The following is a 19909-nucleotide window of genomic DNA, read 5'->3' on the forward strand; positions in this document are numbered from 1 at the left end:
TTTGCAGAGAGAAACTGCGAATGAGTGGAAACAGAGGGTGACGAGGTGACATGCGCTATCCGAGCTGTCTCGAAGATGGGGAAAAGTAAAACAAAACATCAGGTCAGAAAGGCAAGACAAGAGAAGTGATTGGAAATCTGAAGAGAGAATTCTGGAAATTCCAAGCAGCATTTGTGGAGAAAGGAAAACCAAACTAATATTAAAGATAAATGAAAAACTAAATTCAGCTGCGAGTCTTGCATCCGTGGTTTGCAAACTATTGGAGAGGATTCTTGGGGACAGAATTTCAGAGAAGCATCATCTTTTCAGGGATAGTCAGTGCCTCACGAGAGAATTTAAGATAGGGTGAGGATATGGATTTTAGTAAGGCATTTGACATGGTTCTCATTCAGAAAGTCATGTGGCATATGATCCATGGAGGGAATGTATTCTGACTGGAGGTCAGACGCTAGCAGTATTCAGCAGGGAACTGTTCTGGGAACCCTGCTCTTTGCCATTGTTATAAACAGTGTTAATTGGATATGCTCCTAAAGACCGGCCAAGATCCTCCAGCATTTCACTCCCGGAGAAAGAAGAGGAGAGCTGTCAGTAAGTTTACAGATGATCCGAAGGCTGGATAATATAGAAGGTTGTCGTTGGTTACAACAGGATATAGGCAGGATGGAGAGTTGGGCAGAGTAGTGTCAGATTCAATCTAGATAAATATGAAGTTATGCATTTTGGAACGTCAAACTTGGAGGTGGGAATATGTGGTTAATGGCAGGATTCTTTACAGCTTGGAGGAACAAAGGGATTTCGAGGTCCAAGTCCATAGATACCTCAAGTTGATCGGGTGGTTAAAGTGGCGAATGGTGCACTGACCTTCATTTGTTGGGTTGGGAGGGGGGGGGGGGGGAGATTGAGTTCAAGAGTTGTGACGTAATGTTGCAGCTTCATTAAACTCTGGCACATCATACGTGGAGAGTTGTGTTCGGTTCTGGGTCACCCCATTACACAAAGGATACAAAAGCTGTAGACAGGGTGCAGAAGAGATTTCCCAGGATTGGTAGACTGAGCTAGGGCTTTTCTCTTCGGAGTGACGAAGCCTGAGACGTGACAACAGAGCTAACAAGGTTATTGATAGGAATGGGAGTCAGAACCTGGAACGACTTTATCAGATTTTTATCAGACAAAGGAAAAACCAGATTGGACTAAGATAGAGCTAGATAAAATAGGGGAGAAGGTACCAGAACATATACTTTATAAGTGGGATGAAAAGCTGGTGCAATATAAAAGTTCACCAGTACTGCATCATTTACTCAATATATGGAAAAAGATTCACTTAGAAAGGGAAAAAAAAATCACCAACTACCAAAATTATTATTGATGGAAAATCAACTGATCCCTTTCACAATAGATAACCTTTCCTTTAGAGAATGGGAGAGAAAAGGTAGAATAGAAAATTGTTTTTTGGGAAATAATTTATTAACATTTGAACAAATGAAGTACAAATATGGAATAACTCATGGTACAATGTTTGCATACCACCAACTGAAAGCCTACTTAAAGGACAAATTGGGAAGCAGGCTGAGGTTACCAGAAGGAAGCAGCTTTGAATATGTGATTACAGTCACAATAATTAAAAGATTTATAACGAACATGTACATCAAGCTGCAAGAGAAGGAAAATTATGAAATAAGCTATAAACCCAAACAGAAGTGTGAAAAAGATTTAAACATAAAGATAAAAAATGAAATATGGGAAAAGTTATGCTCTGGAACTATGAATATAATAAACACGAGGTTACGCATGATACAATATAATTGGTTACACAGGCTATATATCAGGCCCCAAAAGTTAAAAAAAATGGGATCCAACATTATCAGATCAATGTTTTTGCTGTAAGAAGAAACGGGAACAACAGTACATGCAATTTGGGCATGTGAGAAAGTGGAAAAGTTTTGGACAGATCTAAATCAGGTATTAAATAAAATCACAAAAAGCAACACATCAAAAAATCCAGAGATCTTTCTTCTAAGTAATATAATAAGTAAAGAACTAGGCCTCAAATTGGATGAAGCACAAAAAAGATTTATTATGATAGCCTTAGCTGTAGCAAAAAAATGAATAATGTCAACTTGGAAATCAGAAGAGAGCCTGAAAGTACAGCAATGGAACATGGAAATGAATAAATGTATTCAATTGGAAAAAAATAACATATAATTTAAAAAATAAAGTCACATTATTTGAACAAATATGGGAACCATACATGGAACACAACAGAGAGGGCCTACCACGGACCTCCACCCCCTAAAATGATAAGAAGACAAAATGACTTGATCCAGTGTGTAAGATGACACAATTTTCTTGTTTATTTTCACTGTGTGATGACATTGTTTAATGGTTTTATTGTATTGTATATGTTGAACGTTAAATGGGTTTGGAGGGGGGGTGGGAAGGGGGGAAGAGAAGATGGGGGGAAAAAAGGGGAGAAAATGCTACTGTGTATATTTAAGAGGGAAATGTTTGTATGTATTTTGATTGATATGGTTCACAGTGTGAAAAATTTTTTAAAATTTAAAAAAATAACCTGGAGCGACAAATATGAAATACTAACCTGCTGAAGTTGAGCAAAGAAAAGTTTAGGGGAGATGTCAGGTGATTTTTTTTTTAAAGTGGTGGGTGCCTGGAATTCCTTGCTGGGGTGTTGGAGGAGGCTGACACAATGGGGACATTTAAAAGTCTCTTCGATAGGTACAAGGAAAAATCGAGGGTTACAGATGTGAGGTAGGGAAGGATTAGATGGTTGTGGAGTAGGTTTACACAAGGTGGCACAACAGCTTGGGCTGTAGGGCCTGTACTGTAATGTTCCATGTTCGATGCTGCCTGATCTGTTGAGAGCTTGCTCAATGATTTAGCCAAACAGCATGGTAAGAGGTCCTTCCAGAAAATCATTTAGCATTTTCTGCTCTTATTGCTAGAAACAATATATTAGCCATAGCGGGGATGAGACAAATATGTACTAGAATGATTGCAAGAACAGGAGGAGGTTAAGTAGGACAGGTGCACTCGATTTTAGAAGAATGGGTATAACATTAATAAGATTTATACATAACAATGGTTGAACAGCAGAGATACTGGTGTCCCTGGCAGAAGAATCCAGAACCATAGATTAAAGTGATCTATCGGGATCACTGTTTGAAGAGGTTGCACAAAATCATTGAGGACCCCTTCCACCCCATCTTTCAGCTGCTCCCGCTGGGGGAAGAGATCCATGAGGATCAGAGCCAGCACCACCAGGCTGAGGAACAGCTTCCCACGGGCAGTGAGGATGCTGAACGACCAAAGGAACTGCTGGCACTGACCCTCTGAGCCTCTCATATTCATGAAACAATATTTCATTATTTGTATATGTGAATACTTGACCTGCATATGTATTATTTGTATGTGTGTTATGTTTGGTTGTGTGTCTATGTGCTTTGCACCAAGTTTCGGAGAACGCTGCTTCATCAGGTTGCACTTGTGTGATTGGATGACTTCACAAAGCTTCTGTACAAGGGATTGGCTTTTCAGACAGTTACTCAGTTTAAGTATTTTCACAGGGAACAGTGATCTTCTAGAATTCTCTATAGGAGAGGGTTCGGATAATCAGGGTGGCAACGGTGTTACCGCGCTAGCGACCCGGGTTCGAATCAGGCGTCGTCTGTAAAGAGTTTGTATGTTCTCCCCGTGTCTATGTGGTTTTCCACTGGGTGTTCCAGTTTCCTCCCACCCTTCAAAGCATATAGGGGTGTAGGTCAAATGGGTGTAATTGGGTAACATGGATTCACAGGCCGAGAGAACCCATTACCGTGCTGTATGTCTAAATTTAATTCAAAATAAAATTGGATCTAATAAGGAAAATTATTTCAAATTTAAGTTAAAACAAAAATGGATCGGATATAGAAAAGAAAAGTCCTTACTTTCAGTGTGTCTTTTGGTTTGATTCCACGCCGCTTGCAAGTTGATCTGGGAGTTGAGAATGTTTCTTCTACCGACTCTCAGTTCTTTACTCCTCAACTCATCTGGTCCACGCCCCGCAGAACGTATCACTGCACCATCACGTGCCATTGAAATGGTGCTCTCCCCACCCTGGAGGCCCCCGTCTGCTGAGGAATCAACATGCTCCAATGCACGGTCCGTCTGCCAAACGCTGAGAGACTTCTTCCTCCTCCTCCTCCTCCTCCTCCTCTTCCTCCTCTTGCTTTGGCTCACCGAGTCCATTGGGCCCCCTTTGTTTTCTGAGCGGGTTGGAGACGGAAGGCCTCCCCCTTTACCGGTGGAGGTCGTCTCTTCTTTCTGCGAGTGCTGCAGCGTAAAGGCGCCATTTTGATCCCGACTATCCAGTTGGGCGCTGGACCCAGGATCCAATGGAAGTTCCAGCCTGACCGTGACAACATCTGAAACATCTGCCCAGGTCTGAGCCAATGAGGAAGGGTCCTCACACGGTAACTCGGAGATCACTTCAGGGGCAGGCACAGCATCATAGCAATTGATTGAAATATTCGCCTCCTCTTGCAAAGATTCTGCTGGTTCAAGTGCCACCGAGTCTTCAGAACTATTCAAAGCAGAGGCCATCTCCACATCATTGGAAATGCCCTCCATGGATTTAAAACCAATTCCCCTTTTTTCAAATTCACAAGTATCCATAGACGAACAGAGTGAATCTTCCTCTTCATTTATGCACTGCACCTCAGAAGCCGCGGCACTTTGGCACTGAGATTCCTGTTGGGACGTATTGACATTTACTAGCTTCTGTTTCTGACTGTGATGTGGTTTCAAAGTCAAATAGGGTTCATTCTCAGATGTGGAGAAGGGAGAAAGGTTTGACCTGCCTGCTTCGGGCCCAGAAATGGACAACCCTTCACAGTTGGACCCTGTGCCTTCAGCCTCAAAGATCACCAATCCTGGCATGGAGACTTCAGGCTCGGGATGAAATTTCCCCTCGGCGAGAAGCTCAGAGGCTGCCAATCCGGGAAAGGCTGGCTCTCCGGCTTTGAACTCGGAGGGGGCCACATCAGGAAGAAGTGACCCTCCAGGTTCAGGCGCAGAGGCGCCGGACTCAGGCATGCTTGCCTGCACCATATCGACCTCCAGCAAGACTTGTGCCCCAGAAAGGCTTGGCCCATCTGCTTCAACCTTGGGCGCCTCTGGCTCAGGAACATTCATCTTTGCGACTTGCATGTTTACCTGTTTAGCTGGGGTTACACTTTCAAGGCGCCCTTTGCTTGCAGAGGGGCTGGAATCATCCGGCTCAGTGGCCGGAACCATGATGGTGGAGATCGTCCCACTTTCTTCAGCAAACTGCGTAGATTTTCCCACACCATCCTGATTTTCTTCACTGACCTCAGAGCTTCCCTCATTGTTAACGGCAGACAGAACAATTGGCTCCTCTCCATTCATCGACGTCTTATCAAAATGGTCAGAAGTCTCACTGCACTCGGAGCCCAGATATTCTGAACCTTCCACATCTGTTCTGTCCTCGTGGCTTATAGGAGCAGGAAGCCTTGCCCCAGAGCATTCAGTTTCCATTCTCTCCGCCTTCTCTTCCTGTTTTCCAGACACTGTTTCAAAGGCACAAGGTTCAGACAACACAATCCTTCCTTTCCCCAACACAATCCCGATTGCTAAATATTTGGGGGCTGGGTTCTATTGAAGGGACGAAGACGAGCACCTCAACGTACGCTCAGTCTCTCTCTCTCTCTCCCACCCCCCCCACCCCCACATCCGCCCCCCCCCCCCACCAATTCACCTTGATGCCTCCTCCCGGTCTTTCTGCCCAAAATCAGTTACATCACCCTCAGGCCGCAGCAACCGATTACATGCTCCAAGGACCCAGCCGCACCCAGTTCCCGAGCCAATCAGCAGCGCGGCAGACCTTGCAATGCCGAGACTCAGTTGATCCCATACTGCATGCATCGCTGCTGCCTGTCGCTTCTCATCAGGCAGTCAGCATTTGCTACAACAACAGAACTTCTTTTAAAAATTGCAATTCCTCTTAACAAAGTGCAGGCAGCAGGGGTCATTTTAAAACAAGAATATTTAGGAGCCAGGCTGAATGGAGCAGAACTCAAAGTTACATTGGGCACTTAACCTGGACTCTCTTTCCCCCTGCTAGAAGGGGCAGCCTGATGGTATGGTGTGCCCACCAACACCGCTGTCCCCTGCTCTGTCATCCTCTCTGCCCAATATTTTAAAAAACATAAATAAGGAGGGTTCTGCACCTTAAAACATCAAAGGTTGATTCTTTGTTTCCATAGAACATTACAGCACAGAAACAGGCCCCTTCAGCCCTTCTGGTCTCCGCCGAACCATCTTTCTGCCTGGTCACACTGACCTGCACCTCGTTCATATCCCTCCATACCCCCATTCAAATTCTTCTTAAATGTTAAGATTGAGCCTGCATTCACCACTTCAGCTGGAATAAAGTCCTAACCTGTTTAACCGTTCTCTGTAACTGAAGTCTGGGCAACATCCTAGTAAATCTTCTGCTTACTGTTTCTATCTTATTGATATCTTTCCTATAGTTAGGTGACCAAAACTGCACTCTTTTTGTCTTTCCTGTAGTTAAGTGAGCACACCATACTCCAAATTTAGCTTCACCAACGTTTTATACAACTTCACCATAACATCCCAACTCCTATACTCAATACTTTAATTTATGAAGGCCAAGATGCCAAAAGCTTTCTTTACAACCCTATTCACCTGTGACACCATGTTCAGAGAGTTATGCATCTTCATTCCCAGATCCCTCTGTTCTACCGCACTCCTCAGCACCCTACCATTTACCCTGTATGTCCTTTCTTAGTTTGTCCTTCCAAAAGGCAACACCTCACACTTGTCCACGGCTTTCAACATTCAAAAAGTTTCAAAGTAGATGTGGAAAGGTTTTTTTTTTCCCCCGTGGTAGGAGAGTCGAGGACAAGAGGGCATAAAGTCAGGATTGAAGGGCTCCCGCTTATGGCAGAGAGGCAGAAGAATTTCTTCAGCCGGAGGGTTTAAATCTGTGAAATTTATGGCCACAGCGGTTGTGGAGGCCAGGTTATTGGGTGTATTTAAAGCAAAGATTGATGGGTTCTTGATTAGCCGGGGCATCAAAGGTTGAGCGGGGAAAACGGATCAGCCCTGGATTGAATGGTGGGTCAGACTCAATGGGCTGAATTACTGCTCCTATGTCTTAAGGACAGAGAAACAAATGGAAGTGATGGGCCTTGGCATGATAAGAACAGGAGCAGAAGCATGTCAACCAGTAGGCCAAGAGAATCGGTTTCAGAGCCCTCTGGACCAGGATCCAGATGCTCAAACCACCAGCCCTATTAAATGGCAGAACATGACTGATTTCCACTTGCTCCTAAATCAGTCCTTTCATAGGTTTAACTGCAGTAAACTGTACAAGATCAAGGTTTTTTTTAACCACCAAGTTGTACAAACAGATAACTTAAGGCAAATGGCACAGTTTCAGTAATAAAACATTCAGTCCTCACCTAATTTAAAATTCTTACTCCTGAGATCCCAGGTTTTGAGTAAAGGTTTTTCATTCCGGGGAGAGGTGCCTTGCAGCAACTGAAATAGAGTGAGAAATGATGTTGTTGGAAATTAATTTAAATTACAGCGTATTGTGTACACAGATCTTGTCAGGAAGGCACAACGACGACTGCACTTCCTGAGAAGACGTGGACAAGACTAATGCCAACCTTCTATAGTGCTCTATCGAGAGCATCCTGACCGACTGCACACCAGTGCGGTACGGAGGCTGCAGAGAAATGGATTGGAGACCAATTCACAAATCTGTAAGAGCAGCAGAGAGGATCCTCCCCACACCCCGCCCCCCCAACCCCCACCCCCATCCATGTGATTGTTGTCTGAAGAGGGAGTGTAAAATCATTGAGGACCCCTTCCACCCTGCGCACACAGCATCTTTCAGCAGCTCCCTTCGGGGAAGAGATCCAGGAGGATCAAAGCTGGTACCACTGGCTGAGGAACAGCTTTTTCTCGCGGGCAGTGAGAATGTTGAATGATCAAAAGAACTACTCACACTGACCCGCCGAGACTCTCATATTTATGAAACAATATTTATTTGTATATATGAAAATCTGAACTGTTTATGTATTATTTGTCTGTCTGTGTTATGTCTGGTTGTATGTCTGTGTGTTTTGCAACAAGGACCAGAGAACACTGTTTCATCAGGTTGCACGATCAGATGGTAATAAACTTGAACTTGACTGGACTTAAAATATAGCATCAGACCAACGCTCAGGACCCCAACAATAAACGATCGGCTGTAGGAATTCAGCGGGTTGACAGCATCAGTGGGAGAAAAAGGAGGACATTTCAGAACGGAACCCTTCACCCCCTGAGTTCCTCCAACAAATTGCTACTTTGCAGACATCACCTTTCCGTCTCCAAGGTGCACATACCTTGGCAGCTGATGGGGGACAGAAGGAAAAAGAATGACCAGAGTCCACCAACTTTCTCTTTTTTGCAGGAAAGGACGATTGCATTTTACTGTGAGGCAACAATGCAATTTTATGCAGAAATTCTGCAGTGCATAGGAGGTAACGATATATTACCCATGTTTTAGGCCAGAGGGATATTCTCTTTTATTTCTTTGATTAGCTACTTAGGGCCATTAAACATAGGAGCAGAAATAGGCCATTCAGCCCATCAAGCCTGCCCTGCCAATCAATGATGAGCGGATCCATTTTCCCACTCAGTTCCTCTGCCCAGCCTACTCCCAATAACCTGGCTAATCAATCTCTGCCTTAAATACACCCACAACCGCCTGCGGCAACAAATTTACCAACCTCTGGCCGAAGAAATTCCTCCACATCTCTGCTCTAAGAGCGGCCCCTTCAATCCTGAAATTGTGCCCTCTTGTCCTAGAGTCTTCCAGCATGGGAAATGTCCTTTCTACTCACTGCCCTGGCCAAATCGTCACACAGGAAGATGTGAAGTGAAATGGTTCAAGGAGCTCAGCACAGTTGCATGCTTTTATTTCACTTTTCAAAGTGAGAGAACTTTTTTACAAGAAGAAGCCAGTCTCACCCCAAGAGAGTCTCTCTCTCGTGAGTTGCAGGTCCAACTCCTAGTTTTCTCAAAATTTGAACTTGATGCATGCTTCAAACTCCAACAACTCTTTACCCAGGTCAGCCTGATCTAGAAGCCCATCCAACCTGTGTAAAACATCCATCAGCCAAGCAAATAACCACCAACTCTTTAAGTTCAATTTGTGGCAACATTACCGGTCTCTCTTGCGTTTCTGGGGCATGGGCTTGCAATTCTTCCCCAGGTCCTGTGATGTTACACATCTCCGTCTGCGCCACCTGATCGGGAATAATTAGCTTGGAGTGTGAGCTCATACCAACTTCTGTTGAATCAAAGGAAAATGGTTCAGTTAAAAACATTTGCACTGAGTGGGCATATGTTGCCTTTATTTATCCACAGCCGAATAATCAATGGTGCTGTAGAGATTACTATTTGAGGGAGTTAAAGAGGGTCTGTAAGCGTAGGTTGTTTAAATTTATTTATAACACAGTGGAAGCCAATTCCAGCCCTTTAAATCTGTGCTGACCAATTACATCCAAATTGACCTGGAACCCCATACGTTTTGGAAGATGGGAGGAAACTGAAGGACCTGGGAAAAGCCCAGGCAGACACGGGGAGAACATACAAACTCCTCAGAGACAGCGCCGGATTCGAACCTGGGCCCCGGCGCTGCAATAGCGTTGCACTATCCATGCCACCCAAGTTCAAGTATACAAATGTAGGGGAACAAAAAAGCAATCCGCTGGAGAAACTCAGCAGGTCGAACAGCATCATTGGGAGAAAAAGAATGGTCAGCGTTTCGGGCTGGAACTGAGTGCAGAGCAAAGATAGCTAATAATAATGATGAGAAGGGTTGGACAGCAGCCAGTAGTGGACTGGTGAAGGAGGGAGTGTGACAGAGTATATAGAGGTGTTTGGCAGATAAATTGGGAAAGGTTTGTTAGAGCAGGTCACACACAAACTCTTTAAAACAGAATTTTTGCAGGAGCTTTTGCAAGAGTGCTCACAGACCTATGATGGACTGTCATTTGCAAAAGGCAACAAATGTAACAACAGGCAGAGAGACACAGACATCAGTTCCAGAGGGACAAGCTGGCAAGCTTTGGAAAATGGCCTGGTCAAAGGAGAGGACTGGCTATCCGGTGTTTCCCTTGGAATAGGTGAAACAGAAAGGACCTCTGTGGTGACCTGAAACAAGAAAAACTCTCTCTCTGAAAACCAACAAGAACCCTTCTGAGTGGTAACCATTTACCTGTTAAGCACCAAAGCCTGGTGAACTTTATTAATGCTAACTTCTGTGTACAGTACAAGAATTGCCTGCAACCAGGGAGATTGGACTGTGAACCAAAGAACTTTGCTGAACTCATACACATGTGCGCTTAGCATTTGAAGGGGGTTAAGTAGGTTAAGTGAGTCAATAGAGATAAATTTAAGTTTGATTCTATTTTCATGTTCAAAGATAATTAAAAGCAACTTTTGCTTAGGTAACCCTTTGTCATGGTGCATATCTATTGCTGCTGGGTTTTGGGGTTCTCTGGATTCGTAACAGGAGGAATGAAGGATGACACACAGAGGCAGTTGATTCACAGTTGCCCAGCAAGGAGAAGGTGCAGATTCTCCCTGGATTGTGAATGGCCAACAGCCGTACATACTGTAAATTAGGGTGGCATGGGTATTAACATTTATTTAACAATATTTATTGAAAGAACATAGAACACCACAGCACAGTACAGGCCTTCAATCCTCAATGTTGTGTTGACCCATATATTCCCTAAAAAATATTGTAACCCTCTATTTTTCTTCTATCCATGTGCCTAAGAGTCTCTTAAATGCCCCTGACGTTCCAGCCTCCAGCACCACCACTAGCAAGGCATGTGTATCGCTGTCTGTGGGTGTTATGTCTGGTTGTGTGTCTGGGTTTTTCCACTGATGACCAGAGAACGCTGCTTTGTTGAGTTGCACTTGTACAATCGGACGATAACAAACTCGAACTTGTTAGCGCAATGCTAATACAGCGCCAGCGACACAGGTTCAAATCCGTCGCTGTCTGTAAGGAGTTTTGAACGTTTTCCCCATAATGTGCGGGAGTTTCCTCCGGGTGCTCTCACTGTCCAAAACGCGTGAGGTTGCTCGGTTAATTGGGTGATATTGGGCTGGAAGGGCCTTCTGCTGTGCTCTACCATTAATGAGCCACGATAATGTGTTGAGTAGAGCAGGGAGCGCTGAGTGGACTCGCTTGCTCACTGGGTCAATGAAGGCAGCTGCTGGGAACAGAAACTCCATCGCAAGTCTGGCACTACCTGTAATTTGATGAACTAAAGAAACAACAGGGCTCTGGTGCGAGAAGTGAAACCTTTGTGCCACGTCGTGGATGGCTTGAGCATTTTAAGAACTGCTCAAGATTCCATTTCTGTACAACACACATTAATTTCAATGTTTAATGTTAGAATTATTTAATATTAATATTGGGTCATTATTGGTAATGTTTTTGTGACCAGAAATAAACCGTGGGAACGTGACTCTTGTTTTTAAACATTGAGCTTATGGTAAAATTGGTTTTGTTTAACGTTATTTCACTTAAAGTCGCACTTTCCAAGAATACATCAACAACATTAAGTGAAGACCTGCTTGTACAGTAAAATCCCCATTATCCGGAATTGAAGCAACTGACAAAAGAAAAACTCACAGAAAATAAATAGGCAAAAAACCCCAAATTAAAAAAAAAATTTGCCAATCACGCAACCCAGTATCTCAAGCAATTGGCAGATTCATTTATCCCACTGGGTGCCAGATACTGGGGGGGGGGTTGCTTTTACTGTATTGGAAAAAAAATCTAAGAAATCACTTTAAAATTAATAAATCTGGATTCATTGGGATGCAGCAGTTTCTAAAACCCTTTAAGTCCATCAATACCATTTCATAAATGAAATTAGTTTTTATGGTTGCTGCTATGAACAAATAAAACTCTGCTGTTTATGTCTCGTTCTAAACCCTTGTCAACCATCACCCGTTGTCACCGGCTCAAAACATTTCCGAGCCCAGCAACACTTTGATTTGAAAATGTTGTTCTCAAACATTGCAAATTTCTATGGAGAACATCCTGATTGGGTGCATCACTGTCTGGTATGGAGATGCCAATGCACAAGATAGAAAAAGGCTAGATTGAGTGTTGTGAGCTCTGTCAGGGCCACCATCACTCCCTTGAGGACATTGCAAGAAAGCAGTCTCTATCCTCAACGACCCTCCCCCCACCCTCCCCCCACGCTACTGCCAATGTCACACCCTCTTCTCACTGCTACAATTGGGAAGGAGGTACAGGAGCCTGAAGATGAACACCCAGCAGCACAAGGACAGCTTCTTCCCCTCCGCCATCAGATTCCTGAATGGACAGTGAACCCCAGACATAGTCTGACTTTCTCTTCTTTCTCACTAATCTATTTTTTTTTCAAAATGTGATTTATTGCACCTTGTAACGCTGCCGCAAAGCAAAGTTTTGTGATGTGTTCACGACAATAAATTTTGATTGTGAGCAATTACTAGCAAGTCTCCTATTACAGATCAACTTAGTTGTGCGTAATTCTACAGCCAAAGTGGCTCCAAGCCAATCGGAGAAAAGAGCGGTGCTGCTGTGAGGTGCGGACCCACGGAGAGCAGGGAGTCGAGACAAAGGGTCCAACTGCTGTCAGCTCCTTTAAACGGCCCTGTTAAAGGACCCAACTGTTGTTTTATTTAAAATCCCACGAACCGCAGGGTCTGTCACCAAGATGGCAACACTGATGATCGGCAGCAGCCACAGTTTTGGGCCCCCTATCTTAGAAAGGATGTGGAGAGGGTGCAGAGGAGATTTACAAGGATGATTCCTGGAATGCAGGGGCTAGCATATGTCAGCTCTCGGGTTGCATTCGTTGAAATACAGGAGAATGAGGGGGAATCTCTACGAGATATTGAATATTGAAAGGTTTTGACAGAGTGAATGCGGATGTTTCCCTTGATGGGTGAATCGAGGACAAGGGGTCATAGTCTTAAAATTAGAAGCTATTCAATTAAAACAGAGAGAAGGAAGAACTTCTTTAGTCAGAGGCTCATGGATCTGTGGAACTCAATGCCACACAAAGCAGTGGAGGCCAGATCACTGGGAGTATTTAAACAGGAAATGGATAAAGTATCTCAAGTCAGGGAATCAAGCGATATGGGGAAAAGGCTAGAAATTTGAACTAAGTGTGAGGATAATTCAGTTTACTGTAGAGTCACGGAACAGACACAATGGGCCTAAAGGCCTGCACCTACACTTTTAACTTGTGAATTTGTGACTGGTGCGGGGCAGCAGAAAATGGAGAGACCACACCTCCTCTTCCCCCCACCCACTAAGGAGAAGCAGAGGAGATGACCCATGGGATGGTGACCACAGCAGCAGAGCAGTGAGGGGCTCTGTGCTGAAGAACAGGAAGACAGCGGGGCAGTGGTGATTCGAGGAGAGGAACTCATGCAGGCTGTGGGCTGCTGGAGACTGTGGTCAAGGGACTCGCACCAGGAGGCGGACTGCTGGAGACTGCCTCGAAACTGGCCGAAGGGGACCAGGTATCAGAACCAGGATGTGAGAGGGCGCCGAGGGGTTCCTAATCATGTTGGAGTTTTGGATCTGGTGCTTAGATTGCCGATGGTTTGGACTGGACTCTCTGTGGCTGTGGAAGCGCTGGAGGAAAATCCACGGACACTTGGTGACGCGGTGGGGGAGGGGATGATGGACCTCTCCTTTTCTTTCTCTGACTGTTAGAGACGATTCAGGCAATTTCTACTGATGACAAATGTACCTGCCTTACAGCAGACAAAAGGCAACTTTGTGTAATATCACATTGTTATTATTACATGACAATAAATTGAATGCATTTATAAAGCTTCTTTAATGCCGGGAATCCTACAATACCGTTGTGCATTGGCTAGTCATCAGCGTGTTTAGGCTCAACAATGAACATGGATGGCAGTCTCTTCAATCTGAGGCGCCTGCAAGCTCACACCAAGACACAAGAGCAACTTGTCCGTGAACTACTCTTTGCAAATGATGCCGCTTTAGTTGCCCATTCAGAGCCAGCACTCCAGCGCATGACATTCTGTTTTGCGGAAACTGCCAAAATGTTTGGCCTGGAAGTCAGCCTGAAGAAAACTGAGGTCCTCCATCAGCCAGCTCCCCACCATGACCACCAGCCCCCTCACATCTCCATCGGGCAACCAGTTTACCTACCTCGGCTGCACAATTTCATCTGATGCAAGGATCAACAAAGAGATAGACAACAGACTCGCCAAGGCAAATAGCAGCTTTGGAAGACGACACAAAAGAGTCTGGAAAAACAACCACCTGAAGAAACACACAAAGATCAGCGTGTACAGAGCCGTTGTCATACCCACGCTCCTGTTCGGCTCCGAATCATGGGTCCTCTACCGGCATCACCTACGGCTCCTAGAACGCTTCCATCAGCGCTGTCTCCGCTCCATCCTCAACATTCATTGGAATGACTTCATCACCAACATCGAAGTACTCGAGCTGGCAGAGTCCGCAAACATCGAATCCATGCTGCTGAAGACCCAACTGCGCTGGGTGGGTCACGTCTCCAGAATGGAGGACCATCCCCTTCCCAAGATCGTGTTCTATGGCGAGCTCTCCACTGGCCACCGAGACAGAGGTGTACCAAAGAAGAGGTACAAGGACTGCTTAAAGAAATCTCTCGGTGCCTGCCACATTGACCACCGCCAGTGGGCTGATCTCGCCTCCAACTGTGCATCTTGGCGCCTCACAGTTCGGCGGGCAGCAACCTCCTTTGAAAAAAACCGCAGAGCCCACCTCACTGACAAAAGACAAAGGAGGAAAAACCCAACACCCAACCCCAACCAACCAATTTTCCTTTGCAACCGCTGCAACCGTGCCTGCCTGTCCCGCAAAGGACTTGACTGAGCTCAAGACTGGACCTTACTTGCAAGCGGGGAAAATAACATCAGAACTGCTGTGACTGTAGAGGGAGCAGAAACAGGCTCCGAATGTTTCTGGTGGAGTCACATAACCAAACTGCAGGTCAAAAGGCTCAGAACTATAGAACACTACAGCACAGAATCAGGCCATTCAGCCCATCTAGCCTGTGCCAAACTATTATTCTGCCTCATCCCATTGACCTGCACCTGGGCCAAACCTCTCCACACCACTCCCATCCACATATCTATCCAATTTTTCTTGAATAGCAAAATTGAGCCCATTTTTTAACCGGACCCCCTTACCTGGTTTAGTGCCACTCCCTCCCAGAGAAATGGAATCAATATTGCCTGTTGGGTTTGGATACAGCAGACTGGCAATACGTTGTGATTTCCTGCAACCAGGCTTCTGGACTTCCTGTAGAGTCAGTGAACCAAATCAAAGTAGATTAATAGTTTTAGTAATGCTGCTGGCATCCACAGAGTTTAAATAAATTTAGACATACAGGCCCTTCCGGCCCACAGCCTGTGCCACCCAATTGATCTGCAATTCCCGCTACGTTTTGAAGAGTGGGAGGGAACTAGAACACCCGGAGGAAACCCACGCAGACATAGGGAGAACGCGCTGACTCCTTGCAGACAGAGCAGGATCCGAAACCTGCTCGCTGGTCCTGTAACCACATTGTACAACTGCTAAGCTTCCGTGCCACCCTAAATTTATATAATACAATGGCCCCCCCCCCCCCCATCCGCAGATTAGTTTCCGCAATTTCAGTTACCCGTGGTCAACCATGGTCCAAAAATATTAAATGGAAATTTCCAGAAATAAACAATTTATCGCACACCTTTCTGAGTGGCCCAGGATGAGATTCATCCCTTTGTCCAGCGTATCCACGCTGTATACGTTACCCATCCATTAGTCACTTCATAGCCATTTCAGTTATCAGTCTGACTGTCACGGCTTGTGTTCAAGTAACTTTTTTTAATAATGTTATAATTGTTCTATTTTATTATTAGTTATTGCTGTTAATCTCTTATCTAAATTATAAATTAAACTTTATCATAGGCAGCTTTGGTACCAGGTCTTAAATCTATTTACTGAGGTTGCCTCCACTGCTTCAATGGGCAGTGAATTCCACAGATTCACCCCCCTCTGGGAAAAGCAGTTCCTCCTCATCTCCGACCTAAAGCTACTCCCCTGGATCTTGAGGCAATGTCCCCTAGTTCTGGTCTCCCCTACTTACCTGGCTCTACCTTATCTATGTATAATTTTATACATTTATATTTCCCTTTCTTCTAAATTCAAGCGAGTACAGTCCCAGACAACTCAATCTCTCCTGATGAAACAGCGAGTGAAAGAGTGTAAGTCGGGCACAAAAGGCAAGTTGCAGGTGACCATTCAAACCCATTATCTGGGTTTCCCTCTTTTTAAAAAATAATTTATTTTTATAAAACAAAGTAATAACCACAATTACAGAATTAGAATGAACAAATTTACAAAAAGCAATTTACATGGTTACATAGAAAAAAACTACAAGATCTAAAAAAATCTACAAACCTAAACCCCCACCACCCCTCCCCTTAACCTAAATTTACCCCCTACTTCCCATAAAAAAAAGAGAAAAAAAAAGAGATAAGGAGAACAATCATTTATTTAGTATTCAATGTGGAGATCCAGCCGCACCCAACCAGTTTCATATTTTTCAAATTAAAATAATCCAAACATGGGCTCCAAATCTTTTTAAATCTATAATATTGATCTCTTAAATTATAAGTTAACTTTTCCATTGGAATGCATGACCTCATTTCTCTCTTTTTTTAAAATAATTTTTTATTTTTCACACCATAAATCACATTAGCCATGCTACACACTTTTTCTTTTTCACACATATACAGTGATTTTTTTTCTCCCCCCCCCTCCTCTCAAGCCACCCCCCACCCCCCCCCTCCCATCCATTTTAGGTATACAATCTAGGTTACATTAAACCAGTCAGATAATGTTGTCATTCAACAAAAATACACCAGAAATTCTACTGAGTCCATTCTTTTCTTTCCTTCTCCTTCCATCAACTTAGGTAATGATTGACCCCGGTAGGTTTTTGCTATTGTATTTAATGTAAGGCTCCCATATTTGTTCGAATATTTCAATATTATTTCTTAAACTATATGTAATTTTTTCTAATGGAATACATTTATTCATTTCTATATACCATTGTTGTATTTTCAGATTATCTTCCAATTTCCAGGTTGACATAATACATTTTTTTGCTACGGCTAGGGCTATCTTAACAAATCTTTTTTGTGCATCCTCCAAATCAATTCCAAATTCTTTGTTTTTTATGTTACTTAGAAGAAAGATCTCTGGATTCTTTGGTATATTCTTTTCTGTTATTTTATTTAATATCTGATTGAGATCTTCCCAAAATTTTTCTACTTTCTCACATGTCCAGATTGCATGAATTGTTGTTCCCATTTCTTTTTTACATCGAAAACATCTATCAGATACTGTTGGGTCCCATTTATTTAACTTTTGAGGTGTAATGTATAGTCTGTGTAGCCAGTTATATTGTATCATACGTAGCCTCGTATTTATTGTATTTCTCATCGTTCCAGAACATAATTTCTCCCATGTTTCCTTTTTTATCTTTATATTTAAATCTTGTTCCCATTTTTGTTTAGTTTTACCATTTGTTTCCTCATTCTCTTTTTCTTGCAGTTTAATGTAAATATTTGTTATAAATCTTTTGATTAACATTGTATCTGTAATCACATATTCAAGGTTACTTCCCTCTGGCAAACTCAAATTGCTTCCTAACTTATCTTTCAAGTAGGATCTCAGTTGGTAAAATGCCAGCGCTGTATCTCCAGTTATATTGTACTTATCTCTCATTTGTTCAAAGGATAAGAATCTACTTCCTGAAAAACAATTCTCTATTCTTTTAATCCCTTTTTTTTTTCCCATTCTCTAAAGGAAAGGTTATCTATTGTAAAAGGGAGTAACTTATTTTGCGTCAATATTAGTTTTGGTAATTGATAATTTGTTTTATTTCTTTCTACATGAATCTTCTTCCAAATATTGAGGAGATGATGTAATACTGGAGAAGTTCTATGTTGTACCAATTTTTCAACCCATTTATATAATATGTGTTCAGGTATCTTTTCCCTTATTTTATCTAATTCTAATCTCGTCCAGTCTGGTTTTTCCCTTGTTTGATAAAAATCTGATAGGTATCTTAATTGTGCGGCTCTATAATAATTTTTAAAGTTTGGCAATTGTAAGCCTCCTTGTTTAAACCCTTCTGTTAATTTATCCAGTGCTATCCTCGGTTTCCCCCATCTCCATAAAAATTTCCTTATTATTTTCTTTAACTCTTTGAAGAATTTTTCTGTCAGTTGTATTGGCAATGCCTGAAATAAGTATAATATCCTTGGAAAAATGTTCATTTTAATACAGTTTATCCTTCCTATTAGTGTTAGTGGTAGATCTTTCCAATGCTCTAAATCGTCCTGTAATTTTTTCATTAGTGGATAATAATTGAGTTTGTATAATTGGCCGAGGTTTTTGTTTATTTGTACACCTAGGTATCTTATTGCCTGCATTTGCCATCTAAATGGAGATTCCTTCTTAAATTTTGAGAAATCCGCATTATTCATAGGCATTGCTTCACTTTTATTTACGTTTATCTTGTAACCCGACATTTCTCCATATTCCTTCAATTTCTTATATAATTCTTTTATTGATAGTTCTGGTTCTGTTAAGTACACTATAACATCGTCCGCAAATAGACTGATTTTATATTCCTTGTCTTTTATTTTTATTCCTTTTATATTATTATCTATTCTTATCAATTCTGCTAGTGGTTCTATAGCTAACGCAAACAATAAAGGTGATAGTGGGCATCCCTGCCGCGTTGACCTGCTTAAGTTAAATTGTTTTGATACATGTCCATTTACTGTCACTTTCGCTAATGGTCCCTTATATAATGCTTTAATCCAATTAATATACTTCTCCGGTAAACTGAATTTTTGCAATACTTTGAACAAATAATTCCATTCTACTCTGTCGAAGGCCTTCTCTGCGTCTAAAGCAACTGCTACTGCAGGTGCTTTATTTCCTTATACTGCATGAATTAAGTTAATAAATTTACAAATATTGTCTGTTGTGCGTCTTTTTTTGATAAATCCAGTTTGGTCTAAATTTACCATTTTCGGAACCTGCTCTGCTAATCTGTTTGCTAATAGTTTAGCTATTATCTTATAATCTGTGTTTAGTAAAGATATTGGTCTATATGACGCTGGTGAGAGTGGATCTTTCCCTTGTTTTAGTATTACTGTAATTATTGCTGTTTTACATGAATCTGGTAAGCTTTGTGTTTCATCAATCTGGTTGATTACATCCAGGAGGGGCAGAATTAATAAGTCTTTAAATGTTTTGTAGAATTCTATTGGGAGTCCATCCTCTCCTGGTGTCTTATTATTTGGTAATTTTTTTATTATCTCTTGTATTTCTACTGTTCCAAATGGTTCTGTTAATTTATTTTGTTCCTCTATTTGTAGTTTTGGTTGTTCAATTTTAGTCAAAAATTCATCTTTTCCCTTCTTTCCCTTCGTTTTCAGTTCGGTATAATTGTTCATAGAATTCTCTAAAGTTTTCCTGAATTTCTTTTGGATTATATGTAATTTGTTTGTCTTTTTTCCTTGATGCCAATACCATTTTCTTAGCTTGTTCTGTCTTAAGCTGCCATGCTAGGATTTTGTGCGTTTTTTCACCCAGCTCATAATATTTCTGTTTTGTCTTCATTATATTCTTCTCTACCTTATATGTTTGTAATGTTTCATATTTTATTTTTTTATCCGTCAATTCTCTTCTTTTAGTTGTATCTTCTTT

The 19909-nt window shown here is 42.5% G+C and overlaps 1 protein-coding gene across 4 annotated transcripts in view; it reads right to left on the bottom strand.

Annotated features, from left to right (window-relative positions):
• Positions 1–19909, bottom strand: part of LOC138754898 (uncharacterized) — a 92672-nt gene that overhangs the window by 50193 nt on the left and 22570 nt on the right. For all 4 annotated transcript variants that reach the window (XM_069919866.1, XM_069919864.1, XM_069919865.1 and 1 more), the window contains exons 7-10: positions 15328–15439; positions 9261–9385; positions 7503–7581; positions 3942–5582 (exon numbers count right to left, since the gene is read on the bottom strand). In XM_069919866.1, the coding sequence (XP_069775967.1) occupies positions 3942–5582; positions 7503–7581; positions 9261–9385; positions 15328–15439 (1957 nt within the window). The remainder of the gene's footprint in view (positions 1–3941; positions 5583–7502; positions 7582–9260; positions 9386–15327; positions 15440–19909) is intronic.

This window comes from Narcine bancroftii, chromosome 2 (genome assembly GCF_036971445.1).
Source record: "Narcine bancroftii isolate sNarBan1 chromosome 2, sNarBan1.hap1, whole genome shotgun sequence".
NCBI lineage: Eukaryota > Metazoa > Chordata > Chondrichthyes > Torpediniformes > Narcinidae > Narcine > Narcine bancroftii.